The sequence below is a fragment of the Sturnira hondurensis genome, unplaced genomic scaffold (genome assembly GCF_014824575.4).
Source record: "Sturnira hondurensis isolate 20B ecotype Veracruz unplaced genomic scaffold, ASM1482457v3 Scaffold0013559, whole genome shotgun sequence".
Classification (NCBI taxonomy): Eukaryota; Metazoa; Chordata; class Mammalia; order Chiroptera; family Phyllostomidae; genus Sturnira; species Sturnira hondurensis.
The window spans coordinates 645,767-667,487 of record NW_028086190.1 but is presented as its reverse complement, the minus strand read 5'-3'; the positions used below and the strand labels follow the sequence as shown (position 1 = coordinate 667,487).

Sequence of the window (21,721 nt, the reverse complement as noted above, 5' to 3'; positions counted from 1 at the left end):
TTGTCGAAATATATGTGAAGTCTGGCCTCTGCTTATCATCTCCACTGATGTTCTCATCTAAGGTAACTTAGTCCTCTGCTGCATTGTTGCTGTAACCTCCTACCGACCTCCTATTTACCATCCTTGCCCTCTTACGGTTTATTCTACGTGGAAGCCAGAATGATTTTTTTAAAACAACAGTGAGGTATGCCATCCCTCGGTCCCATCTCACTCAGGAACATGCAAGGCCCACAGTGCCCCACAGGGCCCCTGCTTCACTCTGTTGTCTCTGAGGGCCCAACTTGCTCACTTTCGTGAACCACAATGGCGACCTTGGTCTTCCCTAAGCTTGCCCAGCTTGCTTCCACCTCAAGGTCATTGTCCTTGGTATACCTTCTGCCTGGAACGCTTATTGTTTTTCTTCACATCTCTGTCCAAATGTCATCATATCTGAAAGGCCTTTCTTTAAGTTGACACATCAAAATATATAAAGACCTGCAAAAATTTACCTATTGATGACTAAAATTATTTTTTAGGTGTTTTGTTATATATACATTTGAAAAAATAAACTTTTTGTTCTACAATTTCAGTGATTAAAAATGCCTTTCTTCCATAAAGTTTCAGTTTTGTTAGATGAATAAATTCTGGAGCCGTTATAACATGGTACTTATAGTTGAAAATGCAGTGAATATGGTATTATACTCACGTTGTTTGCTTACCGCACTCACTAAAAAAAAACAAACACCCCCCCCCCCAAAAAAAAACAAAAGCCCTCGAGGAAAACCCTGGAAGGTGTTGAGTATGTCTGTTACCTTGATTGTGGAGGTGGCATCATGAGTGCTTCTTGTCTGGACTCGTTAAACTGGACACATGCAACATGTGCATTTCTTGGTACATCAGTTATACTTCAATAAATCTGTTTAAAAATACCTGCTCTCTCAACTGAGGCTCACATACTTGATTAAAATGAGATAGGAGGAAGTTGAACACACTGGAGGAACAGTTAATTTTTTTCAGGGGCAGATGGATTAATCTCCTGGCAAACAATTTAGAATCAAAGGTAATTGTGTTAGCTTGCTTATTTGGAACTCTGCAGGACCATTATAGCTTCTAATAACTCAAAGGTGTGACTTTCTCATTAAATAGCTCTTAATAAGCGGTGTAATTGGATCAAGCAAGCCTTTTTTTTATCTGATGTGTACTGTGGTGAAACTGCCTCTTTAGACAGTGATAAAAGACTATAGTTTCCAGTCAGTAAATAAGATCACTTATTTTTTTATTAAACCTTAAAAAATGATCTTATATTTTTATTTGAAGAAAATAATATCTATTTAATGGGAAAATAATGTGTACCTATTGCAAATAAAAACTTAAATGTAGCAATTATAAAGAAAAATGTAATAGGATGTACTCATCATCTTGTATCTAGAAATAACCTTAATATTTTTGCATAATTGCTTAATTTTTTCTTAATTTGGTCCATATATATGTATACGCACACACATATATACATATATATATTTGATTGTGTTCATGTTCATAATTGTGTATAATAATTTCATTTTTATTCTAATATAAGCATTTCTTTTTATTATTAAAACTCTGTTGTTTTAAACTACTAATCAGTATTGTGTCTGCACGTTCCTTAGCTTATCTTTTAGTTCAGTGAATAACTTTGCAAAAAGATCCTTCCTTTAAGCCTTTCGTATTTTTATACTTTGACATGGGAAGTGAATAGAACTTAAAGAATGTGACACTTTGGAGTAAGTACCAAACACTGAGATTACATGCTCAGTAAGTAGTGCCCTGAATGTCTACTCACTCCCAGAGTGCATTAGTTTTTGACTTACCCAAGACTTTCAGTTTTATTGTGCTGGCTTCCCTGTGGAATTGAGTATGGCCTGTGAGGCCTTGGGACACTTGTGCCCCTGGGCACCATGCTGTTTCTGCCCTTATTCTGTGGCTTTGCTTCTGAGCTGACTGGGTTGGTCTTTGAGAACCTTTGTTTCAGTCTGGAGGTAAGCCAGGTTGGGAGCAGTTTGATAGATAATGTTTGAATTTGGGCTGAGGCAGAAGTAGTCTTTGAGGGTAAAGTGAAGCTGTTTGAACATTGGATTCATTGTGAGGTGATAACCTATGGAGCTGCTGCTGCTGTTCATCTAGTCAGTCATTTGTTTCCAGTATTGGCGTAGACTCCACTGCCCAGAGTGTTTGTGGCATTATGGCTGAGACAGACAAATTCACATGGACTACTGAGTCCTGTGGAGGAAAAGGGTCTGCACGGCCACTCTCTCAAGAGGAGATTGCCCTGTCCTTGGCAGGCTTTTATTGGTTTTAATTTTCATAGGAATACGGGTTATATATGGAAAGCTCATCAGGCACTGTCAGGCAGTAATGATCAAATAGATAACATACAAAGAACTATGAGGGCCTATTTTGAGTCAGGGTCAAATAGCTCAAGGGCCATAAAACTTTGGGGAAACAAACTCATTTCCTGCCTGGACCCTTATCATTTTTATTGAGGGTATTAGCAAAGCAGGTTTCACAAATGCAAGATTTTATGCATTCCTTCTTAGGCCTCATTGCCCCAGGGAGTTGCCCTCATTGCCCTCATTGCCCTCATTGCCCTCATTGCCTCATTCCCCGCCCTTTCCAGCACAGAGCCACGGCTCACCTCTAGCATTGTTTCAGCATTAAGTCAGGCAGGGGAAGTAAGGCAGCCAAGAGGTTAGGAGACTTCTTGCAGACAGAATGAGGACTCAAACTATGTCAAAGCCAGTGGGTGAGGGTCTATCTCCCCCTTTCTCTATAGCCCCCCAAGTCCTTCCCAGAAGGCCCCTTGTGACTGTGCCTGTCTTAGGTCATCCCTCCAGTGAAGAATCTGACCTGTCACTGGCTAACTGGTCATGCACTGGGGGCCAGGTAGGATGAAGTAAAAGGGGGCAGAGGTGGTGCCCCTGCCAGGGAGATAAGCTTTGTCTCTTTAGTGGCTTATGGTCCCAAGGTCTCTTTGCTCAGCCTTAGCCATGGAGGGTTACAACTTCTGAAACCAGGCAGGGCATTCCAAACATAACACAGTGTTCAGAAGTTCCATTTAACTTGTATATATGGACACACACATATGAACCTGTAATACTTAGGTATGTATGTATGTATTGGATATATAAACTCTGTGAAATTTTAAATTCTCATGGAGAGCTACATGATTTGCCTCCTCTTCTTTTTTTAAATGTAATCAAATTTACCTGAAAGGTATTTTACACATTCTACTGAGCCAACTGGTTATCAGCGTTTTATTTCAGGATCCTCTTGTATTCATTGAATGTGCTGCTTGATGTCTCTTTGCTAATATGCAAAGACTTACTAAGGACCTTCTGTCCAGGATGGTGGTGAAGGTTAACTAATATGATTATTAAGTACCCTACCAATAAAAACAGCCATGCATAATGTTAGCTCTGCAATAGAAAATTAGTAAATGTTACTTCTTTGGATAATTACATGTTTAAAATGCCTTTTACCTAGTGGGAACTACACAGAGGTGATACTGGCAGTTTTTTAAAAGGTTGTCCTATGTAACAGATTAAGAGCAAAGCTGTGATAAATAATAGCTATCTCCTGAAGCATTCATGGAAACTTATGATGTATTCAAATAACAAAGATCCTTTTTCATCTCTATTATGTTCATCTGGAAACAGCGAAGAACCAGTCTTGTGAGCTTTTACGTGTATTCTTTGACGTTCTTCTTCTTCTTTTTTTTTGTAGAAAATGTACCAAAATTAATAACAGCATAATAAAATCTCACTAATTTGGACCACTGATTTGGGATTTGGATGTGGCTGAAATTCATCTTTATACTACCTATTCAAAAGTTATTTGATCAGTTAAACAAATAAAATTAAATGCTGGGTGAAAACTGATGATTGTGTTCAAACTCTAAATGTGTGGATAGCTGAATTCAGGTTACGCTATTAATTTGAAAATAAAGTTGTTGACAAATTTATTTTTATTTCTATTTTTTATTAATATAATTTTTTCTTTGTTCATGAGTCTTAATTATTGAGAGATATAGGTTCTTCAGTATGACTTTATGTTTGGGAAACTTGATCTGGAAACAAACAGTAGAATTCTGAGTCTAACTTATTTCTTGAGTCTGTTGTGTGGTAGGTACTGTGCTAAACACAGTACTTCAAAAAACATTCATTATGTGCCATGCCCTGAAGTAGGTGAACAAGACTCAGCTGCTTCCCTCAAGAAACTCAAAAGTCTGGGAGAATAATGCAGCGGAGTTGGTCAGTGAAGAGCCCTTCCTGCTGGAGATACTTCCCTAGTGTCTGAGCAGGTGCGGCTGTTGCACGGATGGGAGCTAGCCTCCTCAGAATGGGTGAGATGTGCAAATTGAGGACTGATTCCAATCCACTGAGAGGTGGAAGGGGCGTTAGATACTGTCTGCTCCTAGCTCTGCAATGCGGCTCCTCTACACCATATCCTCCTCCTGTTCTCCTTGCCTGGAATATGACGTCAAATTATAGTTCAAGCCCTGTTTTCTGTGGCAGCTGCAGGAACTGAGAAAAACATGAAGTGGTTTTCTCTTGATTTCCCTGCTTCTAGAAGGTTCCACTGTTATTTCAAACTCCGTGTTTTTACAAATAAAGTCATTCACCCGGAAATTTCCCCGTCTCATCAAGCTGTGCTCTGAACTGTCATGCGGTGGGGCTACCTGCCAGGCAAGTGTTCGTTTGCAGCAGAGTAGCCATCTGTGACTGTGTGTTAGTGTTTGAGCAATCATTTGGGCAAATAATTGCTTTCATGTATTTTAATGAATATTTATTTAAAAAGTGGAAAGTGTAAATATGAATGAGTTGACATCAGTGTCAAGAAACATGGATTTACTAAAGATCTATAGTAATTGCTGTGACGGAAGTGGGCAATTGTTATTCTTTGTTGGATGCTCACTGTACTTAAACTAAATGATCAATGGTGAAATAAAAGTATAAAATCAAAGACCATACACAGAAATGGGAGATGTATTGCTGGTGTGGTGCCACAAGGAGGAGGATTACATTTAGATTGTTAATTTTTGTGTTTTGTGCCCAGCACAGAGCACCCCTTTAATATGTAATGTTTGCACATTAGACTTGATTGCATGTTTTTAGGATTGCAATATATATGAAGATACAGAGCTGTTTTCACATGCTGATGAGCTGCTTTGGGAACCCGATTTAACACTGTATCCAAACCTGAGCATTTAAAAAAAAAAGATTTGCTTGATTCTTATTGCAAACTATAAAAGATAAAACTGGGTGTTGGATTCAGATTAAGAATAATAGCTAACATTTAAAATGTGTTCTGTGTCTCGTTCTGAGTGAAGTGCTTTGATGGATTACCGTAATTTTACAAAAACTCTGTGTCAACCATGCTTCGTAGAGAAGTGGTTAAGAGTGTGAGCTGTGGAGAGTGCACCATTTAGATCCGTGCTCTGCTTCTTACATAATTAAGCATTTAATTCTGACCTCTTTTTGCCCCACTTGTTTTTTTTAAATATAAAGATGAAGATAATAATAGTACTATGTCATGGGGTTGTTTTGAATATAGGGTGAGAGAATCCATGTACGAGATTGACAGTGTCTGCCTGGCCCGTGGTAAAATTTTCAGTAAATCCTGGCTGTTAATACCACTTTATAACCGTAGGCAAGTTAGCACTTTCTTTCTGAACTCCTTTTTTCCTCATATAGGAAATGGAGTTAATACTATTTACCTCAGAGTAATCGTGACAATCCAATTGGATTCGCTATTTAAAGCATTCTGTGGAGTGCTTGGCACATAGGAGCTGTTTCATCCAACGTGGATTTCTAAATCCTACATTGTGCTTTGTGTTCGTACATTGAGACTTTATTGAACAGGTACTTGTTATATGCCGGAGTTATAATGGTGAAAAAGAGAGACCAGCTCTGTGTCCCCAAGAGTAAATGATGACCATCTGCATATGCGATCAAAACTATGAGGGATACAACAGTGGGTCTCTCTGGGGAGCAGGGGGGATCTCCTTGAGGCTGGGTGCTAGGGAAGTCCCAAAGGAAGATGTGAAGAATGCGACGAGTCAGCTGTTTGAACAAGAGCAAGAACATTTGAGGCTGAGAGGTCTAAGGGTTCCACACCTGGACATGGAAAGAACTTGGGGGTTCATGGAGCAAACTGGAGGTGGGTGTGGCTGAAGCTCCCTTACTGAGGGAGAGCTGTGAGACCAAATAATGTAGGACCTTTGGGAAAGAGGTAGGGTTTTATTACCTAGTGCAGTGGGAAGCTATTGAGAGGTTTTAAGAAAGCGAGTTAGAAGTCAACTGTATTTTGAATGGGAATCTCATGCATTTCCTCACCTTGGTCTGGTGTCTTATTTCTCTATCTGGTAGCTTATATACAAGATTCCACCCTGGTCTTTGATTAGAGATGTCCTACTTTTCACTAAAACATGTTCTTTTCCATTATTAACCTCTCTTGACTATCTCATGTGGTATCGAGAGAGAGGAAAAACATTTTTAGAGTACAGACTGTCAAGACTGTCTTGGCTTTTAAGCACACCTCATATTGTTATTCACACTACCTTGTGTTTCAAGCGTTCCCATGTCTAACCAGTGAGGAAATGGCTTCAAGTGATTTACTGAGGCAGTAAGTGATTAACCTTAATTTTTTTTTAAATTTTTATTTACTTATCTTTAGAGGAGAAGGAGAGAGGGAGAGAAACATCAATGTATGATTGCCTTTCCTGTGTCCCCTGCTGGAAGTTGGCCTGCAGGGAACCAGCCTGCAACCTAGGCATGTGCCCTGACTGGGAATTGAACCGCGATCATGTGGTTCACAGGCCTGTGCTCAATCCACTGAGCTACACCAGCTTATTTGTTTGAACATTTTCAGAACGATTCTTCTAATAGTGTGGTTTTTATATTGTCTCATGATTGTAGTCATTCAGGACTAGAATATAGCGATATTCTCTATGTCCATTTTGGGCTTCATTGACTTAGTGAACAGCGGGGAGATTTACTCTCTTCCTGTAAATTTCTTTTGCTCATTAGATCTTCAGCTCTCATTACTAACAAGAATGCAAGTTAAAGTAACTAAACTATAACCTCCATTCTACATAAATTTAATAATTTAGCTTTCATGAAAAATAAGAAATGAGGTTTATAAGTTATTTTGCAACATGTAAGAGAAACTTGCAGCCAAGGTTTGCAGTTCTGCTCTAATGTGTCATTTAGAAATTCAGGTTCTTTCCATCTTGTTTATTCAACAATGTCTTAGAATGGCAGTTTTTAACCTTTTTCATCTCATGGCACACATACACCAATTACTAAAATTCTGCAGCACACCAAAACATATTTTTTGTCAGACTGACAAAAAATATTAAATAACTATAATTTTGTTTTATTCACACCGAATGACTGTTGTGTTGACTGTTGTCATTTTTTTAATTTGACCGTCTAAGGGAAAAGATATCAGTGCCCCTGATGCAACAGCCAGGTACTGTATGTTTTAGAAATTATTGCAGCACATTGCTTAAAAATCGCTGTCTTCGAGGCACTGTCTTCATGCACATAACTGATTCTGAGTTGTTGCCAAGACCTGGTTTTGGTGGGGAATAGAGTAGAGGAAGCAGTCTGCAGCCTGAAAGTGGCGTATCACATCTGCTTGAACACCACTAAAGAGAACTTAATTACACACGTGGTCAGACCAACCATCCTTGAGTCTGGGAAGTGTAACTGAGCTGATCAGGCTACAGTTTTATTAATACCAGAAAAGGAGAGCGCTGATATCGAAGTTCATGGTCTCTGTCACATCGATGCAGTTTCTGCTTTCCCGGATTATAATATTGACCAGGTAGCTCTGTCATCCTACATAGTTGCGTTTTGCCTTGGCTTGATTTTGCAATGACTGCTAACATAAAAGTATTTTCTACTCTCGGCCTAATTTAACGATGATTTAGTCATCTCTTTTAAAGCATAATGATTTGAAATTGCTGTTTTCTTATACTTGTTATTGTTGAAAACATTCCATTATGATTTCCCCACAATCTTTCCATTCGTATGAGTCATCTAGTTAGAGGGCTCTCATTGTCTTGTCCTGTTAATTGGAGAACACAGGTGACAGTTGGATTTTGAAGCGTTTGAAGCAAGAGCTCAGGCTAAGCCTGAGTTTCTAACAGGTGCCAGGATTTCATATAGGGTGATGAAACAGAACCTGCCTGCCAGATCTTGGAGAGGTCATGTAGAAATACTTAGGGCCCAAGAAGTGGTAGTTGTGAAACAGCAGGCAGAGAAGTGAGTATAAATACTGAAGAGCAGACAGCAGAACAAGGTGGGTGGTTGAAAAATATAGACAGTTTCTTTCTTTTTTTAGGGGGCAGGACAGAGCAGCTAGGAGTGTCTGGGACATACCTCTGAGCCACAGTCTCAATAAACTTATAAAATCAGCTCAAATTTATTGATGGTATCCATTAGCATTTCTATAAGCCATTAAAAAAAGTAGTAAAAAAGAAAAATTGCCAAAATATGTGTTTAAGATCCTCAGGCTTATGGTTCCACAGCTTAATTTGTGGGAAGAAGAAGCTAAATATATGCATAACATAATTGGTATAGTTGATAAACTGTTAGAAAGAAAATAAAAGTCCTAAATGTTGTCTCTCAAACATAGGGCCCCATTAATGTGAGTGAAAAATGTGTTTTCGTCCGTCTGCTGTTGACATTGCTCATGTAAACTACATTCAAGGATGTGTTCTGTATAACCCCAACTTTTCCTACATTGCTGCTCTGAGCTCTTTTTATGTAGAAATTTCATAGTCAAGAGTGCTGTGGCCCTGGCTGGTGTAGCTCAGTGGATTGAGCGCGGGCCTGTGGACCACACGATCGCGGTTCAGTTCCCAGTCAGGGCACATGCCTGGGTTGCAGGCCAGTTCCCATCAGGGGACTCAAGAAAGGCAACCATACATTGATATTTCTCCCCTTCTCTCCTTCCCTTCCTCTCTAAAGATAAATAAATAAAATCTTTAAAAAAAAGAGTGCTAAAAGTCATCTTTCTCTGACCAACAGACAACTCACCCCCACACCTCCCACCCCAGCCAACTACCCTGCATAATTTTTCTGCTGCCTTTCCTTTGCACTTGTGAATGTAATCAGATTTTTCATGTGTTTCAGATTGTGTCCTTCATTTGATACTTTTGTGTGATATATGGTTGTCTGTTGTTGTGTCCTGGAGACACTATTGAGATAGTTGAAAACCTAAAGTGCTTTATCTGACTGCTGCTCCTTTATTACTTCTGGAGTGCAATTGATAGTTTTATTTTCTTGAAAGTGTTCTTAAGGGGCTGAAATGCCTTGACAGATAAGATAATTGCTTAGGTTAAACAAATGCTTTGATTCACTTGGAACTTTAGATCGCATTAAAAATTCTTTTTCTGATTTAGATTTAGACAAACCAAAAAAGGCACAATGAGGGGTTGCAGATAAATCTTTTAAAATCAAGCACTCTTTTCTTGTATCATGTGGTTTAGGGAGCATATTGAGCTTCGTTTCCTTTTGGTAAAGAATGCCATGGTAAGAAGAAATTGTTTTCTTTTTAATGTATAAAGTGCCCAAGGGTAGTTGAAGTTAAAATAAAGTAGGACACACACTACAAGGCTAATGCTAAAGCAAACGTACGTGCTCCTTTTTGAAATTCCCTGAGAGAATATGATATTTTAATATCTTAAAAAGCCAAATGGTCGTGATTAACCTTGAGATGTAAGTCTCCATCAGATGAAAGACCCTAACAATTTGTAGGCACAGCATAGCAAATCAAAGATGATACCAAATCATATTCCAGCTTGGGTAGTGATTTTGAGAATGCTTAATGACCATTTGTTAGGGAAGATAAAGTTACTATAGATTCAAAAATGTGTTCATTCTCTAAAGTGTCACATCAAAATGAGGGCTGTCTTTTGTCAGCATAGGTATTTTCCATCTATACTTAAGTAATTTTGAAAAAAAATCATACTCTCACTCCATTGGCCACCTTTGGGAGACAGTCGTTTTTCTGGATGGTTTGGCCTCGTCACTGCCATAATAATCTATTAGCCTAACCGGCTGCTCATCAGGCCCCCAAAGTACTTTGGAGTTCCCCAGTTCTCGGTTTAGATCCCAGAGTATGACCCCACATTTTATTTTATTTAGCTCTATCACTGTTGACACTCGGGTAAGTATATTCTGTGATACACTGATAACCGTCTACTTCTCTGGATAATGTGCAGTCTATTTTCTGTTGAGTTGGATTAGATCATCAGAAAACTGCACTTGGATCCATGTAGCTGGGGCTCTTTTGCTGAATTACATGTTATATTATACCCATTGCTTTAGCCAAGGTTTGTTTACAAAAGAAGTAACATAAAATTCCCTATTGCTTATGTAATGAAGAATGTTGCTTATTATATGTCACTGCATTCCATATATAAAGCCTAATATGAGGAATTTCCTTCAGAATGTAGGGGCATGAAAAAGTTTTAGATAATAAAAGATGTATAATTCGCCTTATTTATCTATTTACCTGAGCCTGGAGGCACAGAGGCCAGTTGGAGTGTCAGTTGTTGCAATTGCATCAACAAATTTTATAAATTAATTTAAATGGTAGTCATTATATAAACAGAAGTCAGTAAGCCATGGCCTACCTGCTTTCTATTTTTGTAAAAAAGGTTTTGTTGGAGCACAGCCGTGGTCCGTAGCTGCTTTCCTGCTACAATGGCAGACTTAGCAGTTGCTGTTTGACCCTTTACAGAAAAATGTTAACAGTCCTAATGTGAACAGTCCCGGGATGGCACAGGTCAGACCAAGTGCAATAGCACTGAGGAAGGTAAAGCAGAGTGATTACTATAAGATGTGGCTACTTGGGAAAATCAACAGAGATGTGGTACGAGAGGCATTTCATCTTTAAACAGTGGGAATGCAGAAGGGCATTTTATGTGGGAGAGAACAGCATGAAAAAGATCTCTTAGGAATGGTCAGATTTTGAGCATGTGGGACTATTTTGAAAATGGGTTTAGCCAGATTGGAATTAGGAAGAAGTAAAAACGCAGTTGAATAGGTGAGATGGTTGTTGGAGGGCTTAAAAACTAGGCATTAGAATTTGCACTTAATCTGAAAGGCTATTGAAAACTTGGTCTTAATTTTTCACAGAGACATGATGTGATGGAAATAGCTTTTTAGGACAATTGATCTGACAGTGTATGGAATGAATTCAGGCAAGACTAAGATAGTGAGTGAATGAGATCTTCAGGGGGGCAATATATCCTTTTTTACTCCCCATTGAGATTTTTTAAAAAGATTTTATTTATTTATCTTTTAGGGGGGAAGGGAAGGAGAGAAGGAGAGAAACAGCCATGTATGGTTGCCTCTTGTGAGTCCCCTGCCAGGAACTGGCCTGCAACCCAGGCATATGCCCTGACTCGAAATCGAACCGCGATCGTGTGGTTCGCAGGCCCGTGCTCAATCCACTGAGCTACACCAGGCAGGGCCCCATTGAGATTTCTTTATTGTGGGTTTCCCAGGGACACGCTGGAAAATTCTGTTATGATGTCTTATGGAATTCAAAAGAGAAGCAAACTTCAAGAAAGGTGAGATTAGTGCAACTGGGAAGTTGAAATTTTGACCTGCTTAAGCTAAAGAGTAGATTTAGGTAGGGAACATTGTTTGCAGTCTTAGAACGAGTTTCAGTGCTGTGAAATATCAGATACAACGGAGTAAAGTAGGCCTAGATGTTGAAGAAGAAAGCTGGGATGAATTTTTTATTCAGGAAGGTTAGCTGAGTAAGGGAGGAAAGTAGCTAGAAAGAGCCTCAAGTTCAACACAGGGTACCTTCAATTTTGAGATCAGGAGAGCTTGGTTTTGCAACCCATTATTTAAGTATTATAATGACATACATTTTTTTAAAAGTTATATTGCAATAAATAGGTGAGCTAAGGCATCTATTTTTCATAGTAGTAATTTGGTGAGTTTCAGTGCTGCATGGGAAATGGATAAATTGGGATCCTGAGGAAATCCTCTTATTCTGTGCTTCTGATTTATCACCTGCCCTCCTTCATCCTTTAGTGTGCGCACACACACACACACACACACGTGTGTGTTTGGAAGACCCCAGTAGGAATGAGAGAGGTGGGATGTAAATATTAAAGTTTGTTGCTAACTGCTTACTAGTTTCTCTTTTAGGAGACAAGCAATCTGTTCTGATGTGTGAGTTTCTAGGCCATTTCTATACTACCTGAAAAAAGCTCACTTAGGCTTCACAGTTGTCACTAGGAGTTGGATTAGTGTTTAAATGAAAGATTTGTTCAAAAGCAAACATAGTTTAAGCAATTTTTTTAAAGTTTGATTATTTCTCCCTTAGAAGTTTTGATTGATCAAACAATTACTTTCTATTTCAAACATACTATTGAACTTTAAAAATCAGGTTGTGTAAGGTAAAATTTTTGAATATTTTTAGAGTGGTTCATCTGTTTCTGTATTAGCTTCAGTGGGAAAACCAAAAAGCTTTGGGGAATTTTGGCTTATCAATCATGGCATTTGAGGACTGCAGTTGTTAACAGTGAAGTGCATGGCAAGGATTACTTTGCAGAGCCCTGTGCTTTATTTTCATTGTTGACCTTGGAATGAATTACTTTCATGTTATCTGAGGAATAATTGGTTTGAACTCCTTTCCTGGATTAACGATTATTTTTTTGTTTTGGTTATAGAATCTGCATACATACATGTAAGAGAAGCAAAAATGTCAGATGATATCAGGAAAAGGTTTGAATTTCCAAATTCTCTTATCCAATCACAGGTAATTGTTTTTATTTACTTATTTATTTATTTATGCTTCATGGTGACAAATGTTTACTATTTTACTCTATATAGAGAGATATAATTTTATTAAACGACTTTTATATGAGTTAATTTGAAAATTTATATTTGACAAGGAAGTAAATCTTTGAAATTGACCAATCTGAGCTTCAATTTAAAAAAAATTTTATTTCTTATTCTCAACTGAGAACATTTTTTAAATTGCTTTTAGGGAGAGGGTAAGAGAGAGAGTAAGGGAGAGAGAGAAACATCGATGGGAGGGAGAAGCATTGATTGGTTGCCTTCTATACACACCTGATGGGGATCCAACCCACAACATATGTATGAGTGTGTGCCTTGACTGGGAATCGAACCCACAACCTTTCAGTTATGGGATGATGCTCCAGCCAGCTGAGACACAGTGAAGTATGTCTGAAGCTGAGGCCAGGGCTCAGCTTGTATTCATGTCATACTTTTCTTCTTAGAATAATAAAACCTTGATTAACTACTTGAATATGTATTTTTGGTCTATAATTAATTATTGAGAACATCAATAAATGGTTATACATTTGATATACACATCTACAGAGTATGAGAGATTAATATCTTAACAGGTTTATTCTACCCCTATACAACTATTAAGAATAATCAATTTTTATAATAATGACATTTAATAATTAAAATATTCTGGCTTTTAAAACTTCAATGTATATACTATCTCAGGCAAGAGATTCTGGTTTATTTTAGAGAGCTTTTCAATGATTAGGGTTAAAACAAAGATGGCTTTCTGGTTAGCCTTAGGCTAACTAGAAGCATTGAGGTCAATCAAAGAATCATAATAGCTTACTCCCTTTTCTCATGAGAATAAAACTTAAAGGAATAGCAGACACTTATCTGAAGACTTAACAATATACAGCATCTTGAAGAACTTCAACAATTAATTTCAGAGGTGCCTGCTGGGGGATTGACATAGCTGGGTGTGGGGAACCCTTCAATGAAGAGGAGAACAGTCCTTATGCACAATTCCCTTCCACCTACGCACAATTTTTATTTTTCTGTGCCTGGTGTCCCTCTATTAGCACAGATAATCAAGAAATGCCTCTGTGTTACTGTTAAATTAAATGAAAAGTGTGTATGTATTATAGGACAGCTATTTAAATTATTCTGTTAGTAGAAAACTAAAGTAACAGTGTAGTCTGATATATCCTTGAGTTTAGGCTGATATAGCCTAAATCAATTTAGGCTATATTCTCTAAGATTTTAACATGTGATATTGGGGTGCGTTAGTAATTGATGGTAGTAGTCATCAGTTGCTATTGCCTGTATATTTGTGAGCTTGGCCCTGATTTTCAAAATGACTTTGAAAGAGCTGTTTTTTAATATAAAACAAAAATTCTAAGTTATATGAAGCACTGTATAACATGGGTTAATTGGCAGCCTTTTTTCCTTTCATTCTAGTACATAAAGCAATGCTATATCTTATAATTGATGGCCAGTTACATTCAGTGAAATATGGTATATTTTGTAAAGAGGAACCAAAACTATTCACTGGTCCTCAATTCTTGTTACTATTCCTTTAACTAGGAGGTAAGAGAAAGTTTATTAAGCTAAACTTAATATTCATGGAAATGACTGACTTTTATTGCAAAACTGAGACCATCAAGCATTGAGGTCTTTAATCATTTTTAATGTGTGAAATACAAAAAGAAGTGAAGGACTGGGTGCTCTGTTTCTATTTGAGCTTTTCTGGGAACTTTGCAGGACTGACAGGTATTCACAGCTGCATCGTACATTGGTCCCAAGTGCAGGATCAACAGTTGTTGCAGTTGCCAAGTGTTTCCATCCACCTCCCCTTCCACACACACACACACATAGAATGGCTGTCCTGGTTGCAGGCCTAGGTTCTGTGACAGCGGAGCTGGGTAGTGCTGAAGAGCTAGGAGAATGAGATTGAGGTGGTAGGAGGTAATAATATTTACCTATTTATGTAATCTCTATTCCTGTAAGAGTATTAGCTTCAAATTTGAGCTTATGGACCAAAGGAAAATATAGGAAAATTTTAGAGATTTATTAGGCTGAAAGCTTGTTAAAGGGCTAAAACCTATGAGAGAATAATCAAGAAATTAAATCAGAGAGCCTAGAGGAGGGAGTACAGTTGTGGTCAGGGGAGACCCATTGGTTCAGATCTGTGAGGGCCATGGTCAAAGATGAGGATGCATTTTTCCATCTTTGTTAAGAGCTTGATGAAGCGTGAAGTTCATTTAGATACAAAGATGGATTTTAAAAGCTTATTTGTCTTACAGTTTCATTTATCAAGTGATCTCAGGGCATCTTATATTAAGGGACAGCAATTTGAACGGAAAATCCAGCAAGTTTCTTAACATCTGTGAACTATAATTTGCTTACTGGGATAAAAGTCAGGGTAAAAATGCTTACCTTGATGGATGTTGGGATGATAAGAAATTATGCATGTGGACAGACTACTTACATTTTGCCATGTGTAACGCACACCCATATTTTCATGCACGTTATACACGAGATTATTATACCCATGGTATGTAATCATTATGCCTGTGTATAATGTGCATCCTTATTTTTTCCTAAAAAATTTGGGCAAGAAAATATGAGTTGTATTTGGCAAAATACAGGTAATTCAGTGCATTCTACATAGCACATACTCAGTGACTTGGAATTTTGTTACCAGTTGACTGACATACTCATACTCATATCAACTAGTATTGATATTAGTTACTTTCAAATGCAACATTTAAAGAGAACTGCTGAGGAAAATGTATTCATTATTTTCTTTTTAAGGCTGTGGGTCATCTTATTGCTGCAGTCCTGAAGGAAAATGGTGTTTCAGAAAAGATCCATCAGTCCACAAACCAGGTGTGTGTTTAACTTTGTGCTTTCATTCTGTTCAGATGCTGCTGCTGGATCATACATACATGTCTTTTGTTTCCTTCACAGCTCAGGTCACTGCAGAAATGATTTGAAATTGTGAGAAGTATATTGCCCTTTTTTTGCTATTATTTTCTTCTGAATAGTTAAAAAATTTTAATTTTTGGCAACATACTCCAGGAATAAGATATGGAGGGGGTAAGAGGAGTAATTTTATGGTTCTTAATGGAAAATATCATGGGTGGGATGAGAGTAGGCATGCGTTAGAGAAGGTTGATAGGGTTACTCTGAGGGAATATTTTTGTTTAACAGAGAAAGTGAACATAGTGGCTCCCTTTGAGTGCAGATTTTTCCTGCTGTCGATGGCCCCATATGTGAAAAAGTCACGTATTGACAGTTGGAATTGGAGGAAACATTCTGCACTGTGCATAATGCAGGTGAATGCTCAGTGTTGGAGCAAAGCCAGCTTACCAAGTATACATATCACTTGGGTTTTGGTTGACCGGTGTTGTGTATCTTGACATGCTGGTTGGAAATTGTACTGAAGTAGCTGCTCTAAGGTAAACTCTATAGAGAATATAGGTGATGGAAATGAGATATTTTTTTTTTCACAGCAGAAACAAATTGATTTCCTTTCTCTCACATTCCTTTTGATTAGCTGCTCCAAGTTACATTTCTTTACTGCTTCTGGTGACATTCACTGATTGGCATTTATCTGGTGTTTGTATGTAGTCATCTAAATGAACTTTTCCGAGAACTCTAATCTTAATCCTGCCTGTAGTCTCATTATGTATTCTGACAAGAGCTACTGGTTTTACTTAAACTGCCAGGGCTTATTGACAGTGTCAGCCCCTTTGACCAAATATTCCCTCTTGCATTAATAAATGAATACTTACTTCCAGGGGAACACAGTAGTCCCCGAAGGGACAGTTATTTATTTATTTACTTTTTTTTCTGACTTAGTAATGGAGTGATGACATTTAGAACCCTTTGATATTATCCAAACAGGTAAACAGGTAAATACAACTTCCCTCTAAATAAAAGAAGTGGAATGTAAATACTACTTTCCTGCAGTGACTCCTAACTATATTGTTCTGGTATAGCAGGATCCTACAATTGAAAAGGCTCCCAGAGCCAGCCACAGAGGAAAGTGGACACAATAAGATGTTGATTTTCAATCTTTTAGTTATTCTTTGGGAGCTGGAGGTTTTAATCTTTTTTTCCAAGTTATATGTTTCCCCAAAAAAACTACTGGAGGAGGAAAGGAAAGGAAAAAATAGTTTCACTATATGTGTCTGTGTTTTAAGCCACAAACCGAAAAAATCCCCAGACTGTATGTAAATCTAAATGGACTTATCCACAATACATTTAAATATAGAGTTGCCATTACTAGTGAACCTTTTATTTTGGTGAGGGGATTATGGGTTCCTGAGAAGGTTATGAAAGTTAGAACCTCTGCCTTTATGGGATTTTTCAAAACAAAGAATTTATATTTTCTTACATAACTTTCCAATGTTTTTCTATGAATGATAGCAGATTCACGGTGTGAGGGTGGAAAAAGTCAATCTCTTTCATGGGCAAACAGTCTTTCTAGGCTTTTGTTGGCAGTCATGGAACCAGCAGCCTGCCCGTTGCCAGTCCTACTTTTCTCTCTTCCATCTGGGCCCATTTGGGCAGGGACATTGTATGGGTGGGGGATGGGGTGGGGTGGGGGGGGAATGCATGTAGGTAATAAAGGTTGTTAGTAGTAGAGCAGGAACAGTTTCTGAAAATGGGGTTGTTGATGAGAGCTTTGAAGCATAGGTGTGGATTCGAATTCAACTTAGACTAATTGGTCTGCTGATGTCGTTGGTGTCTGATGAAAGGGCTTGCTCTGCGTAGAGCCTTGTGCTGGAGCCAAGTCTTAGTTCTGGTCCCCCGTTCTGTTGTGTTGCTCGAACTGAGGTCATACCTGTTGGCAGCCAGGCAGCTTATTTTCAGCAAATACACCAGATGAGAGAGAGTTCCTATGTCAGAATACATCCACTACCTCTCTTGAAAAATCTGACTTTAGTGTATCCTACAAATGCTTTGACAGCAGCATCATCTTCGTGTGGGAGAGCTAGCCTACTATGAACAAATTACACTTTGAGGCAGGGCTGGGGGTGTGTGTGCATTTGTTGCTCATCAGAAGTGTCCTTTAACTACTGGTTTGATTTCAGACTCCTGCATTGAACTTGCTGTGGGAGAAGTGTTGCAGCGACAACGTAGTGGTTCGGACAGCCTGCTGCGAGGGCCTGGTGGCACTTGTTGCTCAGGGTCATGCGGACTTCAGCTATGTTCTCCATGGGATACTCAACCTGATTCCATCGACCAGGTACTCTTCATGTTTGATCAGTTAACATTTTACATTTTTAGGAAAAAATGTACTCATTTCCATTAAGGGTCAACATTTACCCTACTTGCCAGTTGTTTGAATTTCTCTTAAAATGTCATGTGGTTGATATTTCATATGTGATGAGAACATGCTAGTTTAAACTGTACAGTTTTGTAATTTGTGGGCGTTTGTTCTACTTAAGTTTTGGGGCTCTGCTGAAATTTGTCATTGTTCTTTTTTGTGAAGAAAATAGCTAACTGGTTTAGAATTCACAATTGTAGTGCAAATTCCTGACTTACTTTAAGAAAAAAAGTTGCCTATAAGCAATACTTCCACAATGGTAAAATTTTATACACCACTGAAACTATTTTGGCATTAGTACATGTATTAAAAAATAATAGCATTAACCCCTTTAAAAAGTATTTTGTGACTTAGATATGTCGTTCCATGATTATTATCCAAGTACATAATGTATAGGTTTTTGCATTTGTTTGGTACGATCGTATTTATTCCATTCACAGTCTGAGGTTAGTGGAATCACAAGGGATAAAAGGGGCATGAGGCATTCTGAGGATGCTGCACCGGAAACTGGTACAGGACCATTTGAATCCTCCCATGGAAGTAAGCCGCTCTTGTAAAATACTCCCCGAAAAAGAGATGCCACTCTTTGCTTCAAGAAACGGTCTTGATCTAAACCCTCTCAATTTTGCCTTTAAGTCATTTGAGTTTCTGCCTCCTTATCCTAAATCTTTCCAGTGTTTTTTACTCACCTTTATTGTAGTATCATCAGAATTGAATATTTAATCTTTTATTTTTCTTGCTCTCATTGCGGGTGTTCAGGAAGGGGAATCGCAGTCTCATTCTTGGGCAAAACAGTTTTTCCATCAGTCTGTGGAAGATGCTTTCCTGGGTTTGGAGTGCATTAGGGTAAATAACCTCTGGCCTTTTAATTACCTTTTTTGACGATATTTTGTTCCTCTAAGTCATCTCTTCATATCTTTTTGGAACCTTGATTTTTCTTTATATTCTGCTGTCTATAGTTGTAAGTCCTATCCCTTTAGGTGTGGTACATGTGCTTCCCAAACTACCTCCAGCCTTCTGTTTTACCTGCATTTCCTACCATGAACCTCCTATCCCTCCCATGTAGCTACGTACTTGTTCCTCATTCTTGAACCTTTGCACGTGCTCAGCCTCTGCACAGAATGTTCCTTCTCCTTCTCTCTGACTTCCTCTTCATCCTTCCAAGCTCAACTCAGATGTCACCTGTCTTGCCTAGACACTTCCCTCTTCTTAGCTGGGCTACTTACTCCTTCACAGTATTCTTTTAAACTTGTATTTCAAATCTAGCACACGTTTTGACAGAAGGGGACCAAATATTTTTTAGTAAGTATTTGATGATGACTAAAAATTTATTTATTTTCTGTCTGTTTCTTTGCGTGCACGCCGACACGTGTGCACACACACAGAGATGCTTTTAGAAGGCTCCTATTGTCTACCCATTGAAACAAGTAGTTTCGAGGAGGCTTGTAAAAAGTTAAGTTTTAATGTGTCTTTTTTTTGTAACTTATTGGTTGACCTTAAAAAAGCCACTTAGATTTTAACTTACCCTCTTTTTCAAATGCAGGTAATAGTATTTGTTCCCCCCTAAATAATTTTCAAATGCCTTAAAATTTACAAATATAAAATGCATTTACACTGTGTTATACTATATTTATTTATTTTTAAAATATTTTATTTATTTATTTTTAGAGGGAGGGGAAGGGAAGGAGAAAGAGAGGGAGAGACATCAATGTGTGGTTGCCTCTCAAGTGCCCCCCTATTGGTGACCTAGTCCTCAGCCCAGGCCTGTGCCCTGACTGGGAATAGAACCAGTGACTCCTTGGTTCACAGGCTGGAGCTCAATCCACTGAGCCACACCAGCCAGGGCTGTAGTATTTATATTTAAAAGCAAGGGTGTTAGCAGCTAAGGGGGCCATGATAATGTCTCTGTCTATGTCAGGGATAATCAAAGCAGGTTAGATTATACCTTTAATTCTAGAAGATCATGAAAGAAACTTATGCTGGTATGAGATATTCTCCACACATCAGTATAAATTCATCATCACTGTTGTGAATATCAATCATTATTGTAAACTGAAAAACATAAACTTTACTGATAGTGAATCAGCATACCATTTATATATTATATTTTTTCAGTAACCTTCGATTCTTTAAAATTAAAAATGTGTTTTTTTGAATAGACATTACATGCTAAAAAATTCAAAAGGGTGTATGAGGACAAGTCTTTGTCTTACTCCTGTATTTGTTTTTCTCCTCAGAGGCAAAACTCTTACCAGGTCTTATATTTTAAGGGTGTTGAATGTACATGCAACTGAAAACTTATGTGTATCTTTTTAAAAAATATTTATGTATTTTTAGAGAGAGGGAAAGGGAGGGAGAAGGAGGAGAGAAACATAGATCTGTTGTCCCTTGCAACAGCGGGGGGGCTGGTCCTGTAACCCAGGCTTGTGCCCTGACTGGGAATCGATCCATTGACCTTTCACCTTGCAGAATGACACCCAACCAACGGAGCCATACCAGCCAGGGCTAAGTGTATATATTTTTCTTTAAAAAACCCCATACAGAATTAGTAGTCTTCTAAACACAGTATTCTTTATTTTGCATTTTTCACTGGAAAATATAATTTGGAGATCCTTTCTTAACATACATAAAGTGCTTTATAGTTTTTCCATCTACATTTTAGTCCATAGTTTGAATGAGCCATTGTTTACCAATTCTCTATTGTTTTCAGTTATTCGAAATTATAGGCAGTGCTGCAGTTGATAATGTCAGCATATACATTGGTGACCATTAGTTTTCAGAGATCTTTGGAAATATGGCCAAAATATAGAAGAAGGCCTTAAATTTTATAGTATGCAGATATAGGAATTTTAACAATTGAAGTATCCTGGAAAAATTTTTTTCCATACATTTTCTTATTGAGAATGTTCATGTTGTCTAAATTGTTAGTTCCAGGAAAATGGTGACAGAATAGACCCTGAAGCTAACCAATTTAATTTTTGAATCAATTTGATTGTGTAATGTGTTATGTAAGTGCTAAGTTTTCTTTATTGTTGCCAGTAGAAGTAATAATTATATGTGGAAGATTTTCTTCGTTGGTTTCAAGTAGCAGAGCTATGTGGTTTATAGCGACTTCAAAGACTATACATTATGTTTTTTTTAAAAAAGCCAAATGAGAACTTTAAGAAATTAAGCTAAAGTTAATTAAAAAAAGCAGGAGATCCAAATAATCTCCTCCAAATGCTTCTCAGGCAATCTTCTAAGACAGAAAACCGTCTTTATATTTGGGATCCAAAGGCACAAATGACTTTGTCACTTGCTTGTGCTTCTTGGCTGAGACATTTTGGATCATCAGTTTCCAGTATTCAAGTTTCTTCTTGTCTCTGGAAATGTCTTCTTAAAATAGAGGTTTATCGGAATTTAGAGGCACCTTGGGAACAGAGCCACTCAGTTTTGATGTAGAAAATAATTGTAAAAATTTCTTTTTATTTTGCCTACCTGCAAGGCTAACATCCTTCAGGAGCAGACAGAGAGAGCTCCAAGGGAAAGAGTGTTCATGCAAGAAGGAGGTGGGGGCCAGAGAGTGATGGTG

At 38.0% G+C, this 21,721-nt stretch overlaps 1 protein-coding gene across 1 annotated transcript in view; it reads left to right on the top strand.

The window, feature by feature from the left end:
- FOCAD (focadhesin) overlaps positions 1-21,721 on the top strand; it is a 330,364-nt gene that overhangs the window by 19,098 nt on the left and 289,545 nt on the right. Inside the window, exons 2-4 of the mRNA XM_037061968.1 lie at positions 12,725-12,813; positions 15,627-15,701; positions 17,915-18,069. Coding sequence (XP_036917863.1) covers positions 12,757-12,813; positions 15,627-15,701; positions 17,915-18,069 — 287 coding nt within the window. The 5' untranslated portion in view covers positions 12,725-12,756. The remainder of the gene's footprint in view (positions 1-12,724; positions 12,814-15,626; positions 15,702-17,914; positions 18,070-21,721) is intronic.